This window comes from Musa acuminata, chromosome BXJ1-8 (genome assembly GCF_036884655.1).
Source record: "Musa acuminata AAA Group cultivar baxijiao chromosome BXJ1-8, Cavendish_Baxijiao_AAA, whole genome shotgun sequence".
Taxonomy (NCBI): domain Eukaryota; kingdom Viridiplantae; phylum Streptophyta; class Magnoliopsida; order Zingiberales; family Musaceae; genus Musa; species Musa acuminata.
Window position 1 is genome coordinate 320,921 of NC_088334.1, and position 12,111 is coordinate 333,031.

Below are 12,111 nucleotides of genomic sequence, written 5' to 3' on the forward strand. Positions count from 1 at the left end.
CATTGAGATGAATCAATGGTTAAAACATATCAAAAAAGAGACAATACAAGAAAACCAACCCGAAGTTGATCTATACCTAAGGTCTCCCTTTGTCAAGAATATCATGGAGGAGTTTATTTTGAAGGGATTCAGAATGCAAACCTAAGAGCTCTACGAAGGGAGCTCTGATCGTATAAATTATCATATGCATAATATAGTTTAAAAAGCATGTTTTGATGGATATAATCGTCATGATAACGTATGGTTTGAGAGTGCATATGTTTTCTATGACGTGCAATTGGAAGTGCAGTCATAACGTGTAATACATATATATGCTATAACTTACATTGTAAAAGTGCACAGTACACGTATGTATTATGATGTACGGTATGAGAGAGTACATATATATTATGACGTACATTGTGAGAGTGCATGTATATATATTAAGATGTGTGATGTAGAAGTGTATATATATATTATGACGTTCGATGTAGAAGTACACATATATAGCACGATGATGACGTACAGTGTGAGAGTGCATGTACATGTTATTCTATATGGTGTGAAAATCTATGAATTTACTATATTTTTTATATATACATATAAGTATTTAAATTATTTTAATGTAGAATTTTACCTTTGTATTATGTATATATTATTATATAGGGTCATGCTTACTAAAGAAGTAGGATGAGGTGTTAACCATTAAATATCTTGTGTTAAGGATTTTAAAATATTATATAGATCGATACAAATCTAATAAAGGGAATAGGAAAAATAAATTGGAATACTGAGCTTGAGAGCAGTTAGATAAGGTTAGGAATTTGGCAATATCGAGGTAGGAGAAAATTTTTAAAAGTTATAAAATAAAAAAGGACGGAGAGATGATTTGAACCTTTACCTAAAAGACATAAAGGGAAATACAAAAGAAATAATTAAACACATAGGATCGATCACTAGGTCGAGGAGCAGCGATCGGCTCGAACTCAGAGGGTTGTTGTTGGGGGCAGCGATTGCAGCAAGGGCGGAGGTGCGGCAGAGGAACGAGGAAAACAATCTTATCATTACGAAGAAGGGATACTAGTTGGGAATTTTCGAAAGTTAAGAAGAGTGCTCAGAGTTAAAATTCCCCCAATTTATTTATATAATTTTGCTTTTTTTTTTAAAAAAAAATATCAAATAGAAGCGGCTCCGAATTCGAGTTCATCCCCAACACTAGCTGTATCCGCCTCTACTGTTTAACACTCGCACACGCCCAATTACGACGCCGTCTCTCTCGCTCCCGCTCCCTCCTTCCTTCCGTCTTTTCCCCTAGCTAGGGTTTCTGTTTGCCCTTCTCCCTCTCCCTCTCCCTCTCCCTCTTCTTGCGATGGCGCGATACCGGAGTCGGAGCAGAAGCTTCAGCCCGCGGCGCGACAGCCGGAGCCCCCCTCGTCGCAAGTACTACGACGACCTCCGCGACCGCCGCGGCGGAGGAGGTCGGGACTACAGGGACCGGCGCTCCTCCGCCCCCTCGGGCCTCCTCATCCGCAACATCGCCCTTGACGCCAGGTCCATCGCTCCCCCTTGTTCTCTTCTCTCACTTTTTTATTTCTTGATTCTCTACGGTTTGCTTTTCTTTAGTCCTTGTTCTGTTTATTGCTTCCGTACCTTAAGTTTCAGTTAAAGGATAATATCTTTTTTTTTTATATTGCGCTGCTTATAGTACTGTCATGTTAAATATTTGAGGCACGTATAAGTGAATGCTGTATCCACTCGTAGGACTTCACAATGTTCTGGTAATATTGATGTAAGGAAGACATGGAAGTTGAGCATACTTCATTTTGAAACAGACTTAGTTCTGAAAGAATTGTGGCTATGCATAAGACAGTTTGAATTATAAAATTTTACGGTTGGTCTAGGTCTCTAAGGGTGTTGGTTGTTTCTTGCTTTTTGGAAATATGCAGCTTGACTTCAGTATTACATATGTTTGTAGTTTAACTAACTGGGTTTTACGTAGGTAGTAGATGAACATTTGGGTTCTTTGTTGGATTACTAGATTATAATTTTGGAATGTTTTTATATTAGACACATTAAATCTGGCATGCTTCATAGTGGCTAATAACCCGTGTACAAGGCTCCTTTGAGGGTCGGTCTATTTAAGTAACAAACTTCACTTTACAAGCTTTGGCAATCTTATTTTCAAATTGCATTTGATTCATGCTAATCCCAATGATCTTATAATGTAGCAGCATGGCCTTCCAATCTTATATAATTATCATGTACGGAATCCATTTTGAGCAACGATGTTGAGAACTTATCCATGTTCATGTTTTCACATCCTTCCAAGTCCAAAAATAGATTTGAACAATGCTTTATTAAGTATGTGGAAGCTTGCTATTCACTGCACTCTCCTCCTTCATTTGTTATTGCCATCAAATCAAACAAGTAGTGGGAAGGAGGCTGGAATAATTAAGTCAAAAGGAAAAAACAGTTGGTTTTACTCCTAAATCTCCAAGTAAGTTTGGTGAAAACATGAGATGTTATACAATTTATTATTTAAGCACTAAATAAGTGTGAGCTATTGATCCACCCAATGCAGTCCTTGTTTGATATTGGTTCTCTGTGAACATCATCCAACTGACAGCCCATATAATTTGCAATTTGATTATTGTTGTGTAAAACATCGCTGAGATAGGCAAGAGTTTAATTGAAAATGAAAACTAAGGTGAGATGTGATTGCAAACTAAAAGGCAACTAACATCACCATTTCCAGGCTACCATATGCTTTTGGAAAGTCCATACAATTTTTTTATTGGTTTTTTACTATTGCGATTGAAATGGTTTGTTTAGTTGGTAATTAGATCAGAGAAAAGCAAACATAGTTTTCTTTTAAATTAGCCAATGATATCATGCATGGTTGATAAGAATTGTAATTTTAGAATTTATAAAAATACTAAATTTGAGGTGTTTCAGCTAGAAATTGATGCTTATAAAAATGCTAACTTTCCATCAATTTAAATTAGAGATTTAAAAGTGTGATAAACATAGATGGTTAATAAATTTCAAAATTTCTAGTTTCATTTCATAGTTCTATTTTTGCTTCTTTTTATTTTTTTTAGAACTATTCAAAATTTTATGATTTTGAATTCTTTTTTGGACTGATCTGTAGATCTAGCATATTATAATCTTGCTTCTGTTTCTGATCTCCAAGCCATTGTGTGCTATACAAAAATGTATTTAATTTATGATTATCTTGATATTTTATCAGTTCATGCAATTGTCTATGAGATCGAGTGTTTCTGGTTTCTGTTGGTTTTAGATGCAAATGAAGACCAGTGCTACCATGTTCCTTACTGTAGCTTCTACGTTAGTGGTGTATTTGCAAACTTTATTTTCTTTGTTTCTAGATGTATGATGGTCATGTTTATTATACAATAAAATTTGCTTATTTGTTAATCTCTTGTGAGTTTGATAATAAATGATGTTGCTGTTATATGCAGGCCAGAAGATCTTCGCAATCCATTTGAGCGTTTTGGTCCTGTGAAGGATGTCTACCTGCCAAAGAATTACTATACTGGGTATATTTTGTTGTTGCCTGTAACCAAATTGTTTTTTCCTACTCTTATTATTGGCAAAGATTAGCTATGTAGCAGTTTGGCATGTATGTCGCTATTTAATTTCTGATCTAATGGCCAGCTATGCACATGCTGTTCTTGTGCGGATCCACTGTTTGAGAACCTCAGAGTTAAGTGCAAATTTCAGCCATGATAACTGCATGTATGGGGAAAAAGACATGTAGTTACAATTTCAAAATTCAAATGGCCACAGTTATGTTTTTTTTTATGAGATGGTTGGTTACTTTCTCAAATTTCTGCTATAAGTGAATAACATAAAGCAAAAAAAATTCAGCTTCTGAAATTGTCAGTTTTTTTCTTAGTTCAGCTACTTCTATTCACATGCCAGAAATATTTTGTTAAATAGATTTAGGTCCCTACCACTTAAATTATTTTTATTGTTTGTTATATTTTAATTGATGGTGAGAATGACTAGATAGGGTGAGATAGTGAACTTTAAGATGATGAACATATAAAGATCCCTTTACCTGGATGAGGCATTTGATGGAAATCCTAGTGATTTTTTTTTAATCAGAAGATTGCCCGAGACATCTTTGTGGGTTAATGTGATGCTGACAAGAAGTACAACTGGCATTATTCTTTTTTAGAATTGTATTTCAAGTTCCTTCTTGCATACTGTAGTTTGTTACTGCCATGAAGATGATAAGGTCCACACTAGTGTGTGAGGTCTCTGTGCTGCAAGGAATTGTTTGCCTTGGTGTGAACTGTGCATGATTTTGCCCTTTTATTTTTAGCAATTTAAGATAACATCTTGCATCCATAAAGGTTGGCAAAGGATATCCCAGATAGAGTGATTTATTAAGGCAAGTTATTTATGAGGGTTTTGTGCAAGAATCATAATCTGGTTTGTAATCTATGGAAATATGGTATTATACTATAACCTGCCTGTTCTTTATTTTGTTTTCTTGGAGATGCCCACAGGTCTTGCTGCTAGCTTAACCACTTTAATAGGTTCTCATGTACATTGGAGGATTTAACTCCACACTGATTTGTTACCACAATAGTCCTCTTCCTCCAATAATACAATTTTTTTTCATTACCACATTTCTTGGGCATTGGTCCTCTTTGTTAGTAAACTCTTTAACTGATGATGGATCACCATAATTCAAGTTTGTAGTTATGCTCATGACATGATGGGCATGTGGATGGTACCAATTATATGCTGCAATAATTGGGCTTTAGCAGAAGCCTTTTATTTGATAATCTTTACCCCTTTTTGTTTGTCTACTCCAGTTGGCACCAAAACAAAGTATGAGTGGTGATAGGTGATGAAAATGGAGCTAAGGGAGCTTATGAGAAGGGAGTAGCGGAGATATTTTTCATGGACAATTAGTTGTGGCCAAAATTAAGATCCTTGCTAAACTCTCAAGACCTTTTTTTTAGAAAATTAGGTTGTTTGTGTGGACTTTTATTGTTTAGTGTCAATGATGATCTGCACATTGGTCACATTCTTTTTTTCCTAAGGATAGTAAATGGTTATCACTTGTTCTATCAAGGGTAGGAAATAATGGGTATAAGATCCGGGAGAAAGCAAAAAAAAGAAGAAATACAGATATCTACACAGGATCCTGACAAAACCTGCAACACATGCTTGCCATGGACCTCTAATTAGAGACTGTGCCTTCTATTGCAATTGGATTAATTTCCTTGCCAAAAATTGATTTGCGGTTCCAGAAGGCTCCAAATGGTATTAAGTTTTAGGTTATAATTTGTCAAGTATCACTCTTTAACTATATATTGTAAATATCAAGTGAGAGAGGTTACGTTTTATTGAACCATCCTGTAAAGATTTTGCATTAACAGAAAGGATGTTAGTTTGGGGGCTTGGCAATCATTTGAAGCCTACCAGATACCACATTGTTAACCATAGGATTTTTGGAGGCGACTATCTTGATCTTTTTCCCTTCTTGTTTATACTCTTTGTCTCTCTATATTTTTCTTTGCTTTGTTTTGCCTCTCGTGTAGGCATGCTTGTGTTGGCACAGCTGCTAATGGAAATGGGCATGCATGATACCAGTATTTAAGAGTAATAATAGTCAATTACTGAATCTTTAATATATCTGCTCTATTTTATGGCCACTTGTTTAGATTAATCTCGTATGTAAATCCACACTGCTGAAAGATACTCAATATGTGTGCAAACTTTGGGAGGCTTTTTATGGATAAAGATGTTTCAAGTCTTGGGCATTGATTGAGGCACAAATTTTCTTAGGAATGCATTGTAAGCAAATGCTGTACATCTATAGTTATGCACTGCACCATTGAAGCTTTATACCATTTGAGGACGTTGCAAAGACGAAGTGGCATGTGATAGAAAACACAAGAAACCAATGGTTTTTTCCCTCAAAAGATTAGCAGCTGACTAGCATGTTCGTTATTTGCTTATATACCAGAACTCCTGACAAATCTTATGCCCCTTCAACAAAGACCTGAAAGTACGAAAAAGAAGTAACTTTAAAGAGAAAGCTTAACAAAAGAATGTGGTTGTTTATCCTCATGACAACCAATAGATGGTTTACCATAGAAAACATAAACATCACTCTATTTGGTTTGGCTTCTTTGTCATAGAGGGTTGTTATGCACCCGCAACACCTTCGTCAATGGATCGTTCGTCACTTTTGCTTGCTTGTACATATGTTTGACAGCATGTTTTGTTTTGTTTTTTTGTTTTTGCTTAAAAACTGAGCAGGAACAATTTATAGGGTTGCAGAACGATCGTTCACCAGTATGGGCAAAATTGCTGTAGAATGGCCTTGTTTTGTGTGCCATGACCTGTTTTCCACAAGCTGTGTTGTGGCAAAATGTTGGTCATCTCAGCACTTCAGAACCTTCCGGGTGGTATAGGGTTGGATGGGGGTTTGGGATAGTGTTGGGTGTTGATAGGATTTACAAGTTTGCACGTTTAGTTTACAGGAACTTGCCAACGTGCCCGACACTCGGTGAGCAGTCGTTTGCAGACCTGCGACTATTCGTTTTGTCTACTAAAATCTTTGTTTTTTTTTTTTTTTCTCTTGCACACCAAGTGTTTGTTGAATTGCTTGTAAAATTATCCTTTTTGTGAGATGTCGGGACTTGTCTGTCGTTTATTTTTGAATTAATCAATTTGTATTTTTATAGGTCCTTCGGGACCTGAGCGAGGTTGCAACTAGGTTGACCCCTTGCGGATGGATAATACAAGGGTGTCTCATAACTTATGCAATTTTAGCTAAGTCAATGACAGTTTGGTAAATTTCTTTATGTTATGCTGCATGCTGATGTGTGTTGACACTGTGCAAGGCTGTAAGTAGGTAATTTGGTGAAAGCTTTCCATCATGTGAATGAAATGGTGAAAATGATCTTTTTGCACTATGGATTGACAAGTTACTTTCCTCTATTACTGCATACTTTGAAATTCGTAAGGAGCTTTTATTTCTCATATACCATGAAGTAACCTAAGGAAACCAAAAATGGATCTGTTTCAATATTAATGTTGCTGCTGTTAACAAAGTCTCATATGTGGACACTGCAATTGCAGGGAGCCCCGGGGTTTTGGATTTGTCAAGTTTCGCTATGCAGAAGATGCTGCAGTGGCTAAGCAACATATGAACCATCAGATTTTAGGTGGACGTGAGATCTCAATTGTCTATGCTGAAGAAAATAGGAAAACTCCACAAGAAATGCGTATGACGACAAGGATTAGGTGTGCTTCATGTTTTTCTTTGATGACATCATCATCTATATCCTAGATGCTATGCAAATGGTTGCAAACTGTGTTGGTCTATAATCCCATCGAATATCATGATATTACTTTTTATTTGAGGAGGCCATACATTTGGATTAAATTAATTTTTTTCAAGGAATTCAGATAGCACTCACATTTATGCTGGTGCAGTGAAAGATACATGGAAGGAAGATACAGTAGGTGTTCTTTATCCAGATCTCCTAGACGTCAATATTGCTGTGAGTATTCAGAAGTTAGCCATGTATACTGAGTAAATAATACGGTGAATGATCTTTATTGTCTTCAAATAAACTTATGATATATCATTCTCTTTTGGCAGCATATTCACGTTCCCCCACTCCACCCAGACATGAATCAAGGTCAGACTTATTTTTCTGCTTCAATATATATGTATTGGTCACCTTATTTCTCCTGTGCTGTTTATAATGAATTTATTAGTAATGGTATCATTTCTTCTTGCTTCCTGCTTGTTGATCTTGCTTGGAGTTTGTGGTGGTTTAGATTTGCTTTAATTCATCTTGGATTTAGAATTATTCTTCTAGCTGTCCGTTAGGATTAATTACTGGTTCTTTGATGTGCACATGCACTGAAATTTCTGTCTACTTATTTTTTTCAAAAACTAGCTTAATATTGTTATTTTGCTGCTAGTTAAATTTTATTTAGTTCATTTTAAGAAATGATTTACTGTATTCTATCATATTGGAGACAGATTTTTGCTATGTCCATTCTATACACCATAATATTTGGATTGTGTTGCAATTATCGACTAACAGATTTTTGCGATCTCCAATCTATCCACCACAATATTTGGATTGGGTTGCAATTTGTGACATTGGTTTCACAGCCTAGGTTATGGTATGTTTGTAATCTAGAACCAAAAAAAATCAAAATATGAAAACCCTAAAAGGAAACAACAAAAAACATAATTTCTCAGTTGTAAACCGAAGAAACCAATAACAAATTGTAATTTCTCAATCGTATGGAATTAGCTTGACGAATATTTTCCTATCAGACGATGACAACAATAATCCATAAATCTCAACTATTTGAAATCTGTTACATGGATCTTTTGCCACCAATGAGATGGATAAAAAATCATATATTTAATTAAGTTAAGAGTACCTAAATCTATATTTATAGTTTCTATTAAAATCTTTTTAGTTTTGCTCTACCTCTCCTTATATCACTAATGGTAACTATTTCACCTCTCACTTCTGTATATCTCCTGAGCATATGTCCATGTCCATAAGTAATTGTTCACGAATAAAAATATTTTTTGTCCATGTCCATACCTAATTGGTCACGAGTAAATACATTTTTTTTCCAATCTTTCGTAGTAACTTTATATATCCACCTCAATATTTTCATCTCAGTAACATTGACTTGTTTGTATATGTTATTTTTTAAATGCCCGCATTCCCAAAAAGCATTATTGGTCTAATAATTGTATTATAAATTTTTCTTTAATCTTAAAGTTAAGATATTCGATAATCACACAACTCTTAAAGCCCTTCATCATTTTAACAATTCTGTTTTTACTATATGAATATCATCGATCAAAGTAGGAGCAAACTAAGAAAATAAAAAGCAAGAGAGCAAACATTCATTATTATACTGTTTATTGATTAACCTTATGCTTCCATTACATGTTTGTATATACACGCATACGCATACAAGAACAACAATAATAATAAGGTTGTAAAGTCCCAACTAAGTTAAGGTCTTGATCTTGTGCCCCTATTGAACTATATAAAAATTATATTCTTAGTTAAATTAAAAGTATTTATAGTTTCTAATAATATCTTTTTAGGTCTTCCTCTATCCTTCCTCGTAACTCATATATATATTATCTTAAATGATTCTCCCTCTTTGTATACTCTATCAAAGCTACAATAATTCACAAATAAAAATGTTTTTATTTCTTTTCTTGTTCTTTTTTGTAACTCCGCACATCCAATATTCTCATTTTGACCACACTCTTTCTATATGTTATTAATTGCCTAATACACATCCATGAAGTATTGGTGATCTAACGATAGTCTTAATAAAATTTTTATTTTATTTTTATTTCAATCTAAGAGGTATCTGATGATCAATAACCCTTGGTATCCTTTTCCATTTTGATCGTCTAGTTTTTACAATATGAATAATAACAATCTTTGATCCAAGATAGTCTAAAACTTTCAATAGAGCGTCTTGTTCATCCAATTTAATTATATCCTTATGTTTACTATTTCTCGTATTACTAACCTATCTCATTTATTCAATCTTAGTCCTACTCAATTTAAAATTGTCTCTACAACTTAAGTTTAGAATAAAATTCAACTGCAATAATATCGTTAACAAATAAAATATAATAAAATATACCAAGGAGCTCTATTAAGCTTTCTCTAAATCAACAAAAACCATTTATAAATTTTTTTTGTTCTTTCTATACTTTTTCATTAATTGCCTCAAAAATAGGTATCTTCCCAGTAGATTTCTTTGTATAAAACCAAATTAATTTTCGATAATAATTATTTTATATCTTATTTGATTTTCATTCACTCATTCTCGAAATTTCATAGTGTCACACATAATCTTAGTTCCTCTATAATTAGATTAGCCTTGGTATCACCCTTGTTCTTATAAATTGGTACTAAGAAGCTTTTCCACCATTTCTAAGTTTTTTTTTCTTTTCTAAATTTCAAGATTTTGTTCAATAAATTAGTCAACCAAACTATTCCTCAATCTCCTAAGCTCATCCAAACCTCAATAGGGATGATCTTATACTTTTAACATATTTTCATCTTTTTTAAAGATTTCTTAAACTCACTTGCTCTAATATCATGAACAATTTTATGATTATTAAACCTAACACTATCCTCTATATTTAAGCTAAGTTATTTGTAAAATATTCATTAAGTAATTTATAAAAATAGTTTTTTCATCTTTGAAAGTCAGTTGGATCTTGGAATTCAGATGGTTTGGATCACTACATGACACCAAAGACATTGGTGCATTTAGTTTCTGATATCTCAGATATTATAATGCATGTTCTTGCAACTTGATATATGAAATTATGTAATCATGGCGTTGTTTTGACTTTTGAGTTATATAAGACATGTCGATATGGTCAGTAGTTGCTCAATGTCGATGGTTTCCTTTAGGATGATATTACTGAAGCTGATGAAGTTTCAAACAAAGCTGCATTTTCCTCTGGCTTTGCTTTCTTTCTTCAGTGCCTTTGGAAGATGAGTTAATTCTGGAGGAAAGATAGTACTGTAACTAAAAGTAAAAAGTAACCCTTTTTTTTTGCAGCTTTTATGACTAGAAGTAAAAAAGTAACTCTTAAAGTGCTTGTAGAATTTCCAAGTCTAATTACCAGTTACATTGACATGCAACCATTTCTTTGATATTTGATAATTATTGATAGATTGCTTCATGTTCTTCAGAAAATATGAAATGATTTTTTATGTTGCTCATGCAGATCATAAAAGTGAAATGGGATTGTAAAGAATCAAAGATTATTTAAAAAGAAAAGAGTGTGACTCTAAAGTTGTTGGCTAGTTGATTGACTTGTTTGAAAGCTATTGAAGAAGTTTCAGTTCCAATTTTCAACAACAGTGGTTACAGATTGCAGAGTTTGGTAGAGATACTACAACACTTGAGAACTTCCTTTTCCCCTTTTAGAAAGAACTTTCAGTTTCATGTTTTGCATTCTAAAGATGATGTTTGCTTTTGTATACTATCCAGTTACGAAAGAAACTATAGTTAAAGGTTCAAGAGAGACAACCATGGCCTCCAGTGAATAAGCCGAAAGACAAACTAGGATGATCTCCAGAGAATGGAAGCCCATCGAGATACCATAATTCTTGATGGTGGTCATACCTGAGTTGAAAGTTAACAGAGTGATCAATAAGCAAGTACACTGTTTAGGAGAATAACCAACACATGCTTGGATCAAAGTTGCATATCTCTGTTCAGGAGTCCCTGTGATATGTGGTAGGTAGAAATCAATGTCGAATACTTAATCCGGTTTGGAGAGAGACTTTTAGTCGATGTTATGGCACACTGTTAAACTACCATATATATTTGAACACACCTGCTTTAGATTAGGCTATTCTTCCTTATAGTAAGATTGGCGAGAAGTTGCCCTTCCATTGCAGATAATTTTGTGTCATGATATATTTAGTTGCCATCCATAGAGATACACTGGCCGATGGTTTTTTGCTTACATATCATGCTGCGAATTTCGTTATTAAGTGATGCTTATGGATGAATGCAGGGATAATGGCCGGAGCAGTAAGGATAATTATTACTCTCCACCGAGATCCATCTCCCCATCTCCACAGAATGATAGGGGTTATAGGTCGCATGATAGGAGGGATGATGATAGGGAATACAGGTCTCATGATGATGAAAGGGATTACAGGTCGCATCATCAATCTCCAAGTCCTGCAGGAAATGGCCGGAGCCCATCAAGGTCATGATCCTACAGGTGAGGGTGATCTTCTCTCTGTGTTGGCTAATGAAGAAGTTCTCACTGTTGACTCAACTCCTGCAGCCCTCGGTGAGCGCTGGAGGAGGCATTGCAGCTGCATCTAGAGATGGCATTATGAAGCCTGGTGATACATTAGAAATAGGCAAATCTGTATGCAGAAGACATGGATAATCCTGGAATTTCAAGTTTTCCTTAACTTGATGTTAGGAATTCAGATTTACCTCTGCCCAATATCCATTCCCGAAAGCATGAACTTGGTACCTTGAATCTTTATCTTATTTCCTTGCGAGCAAATGTTGCATTTCAGATGA

At 34.6% G+C, this 12,111-nt stretch overlaps 1 protein-coding gene across 3 annotated transcripts; it reads left to right on the plus strand.

Moving 5' to 3' along the window:
- The first annotated feature begins 952 nt into the window (after positions 1–952).
- LOC135680460 (serine/arginine-rich SC35-like splicing factor SCL28) lies at positions 953–12,111 on the plus strand. Of its 3 annotated transcripts, XR_010515442.1 has the most exons (8): positions 953–1,530; positions 3,462–3,539; positions 7,111–7,275; positions 7,468–7,535; positions 7,637–7,676; positions 10,787–10,945; positions 11,053–11,301; positions 11,585–11,722. XR_010515442.1 is itself a non-coding variant. In XM_065194359.1 (7 exons), exons 1-6 carry the CDS (start codon positions 1,349–1,351, stop codon positions 11,787–11,789), a joined length of 738 nt encoding a protein of 245 aa, XP_065050431.1. In that variant the 5' UTR covers positions 953–1,348; the 3' UTR covers positions 11,790–11,797; positions 11,864–12,111. The 3 variants fall into 3 exon arrangements, 1 of the variants encoding a protein (XP_065050431.1); XR_010515443.1 differs by lacking the exon at positions 11,053–11,301; XM_065194359.1 differs by lacking the exons at positions 10,787–10,945; positions 11,053–11,301 and adding an exon at positions 11,864–12,111 and having other exon boundaries at positions 11,585–11,797.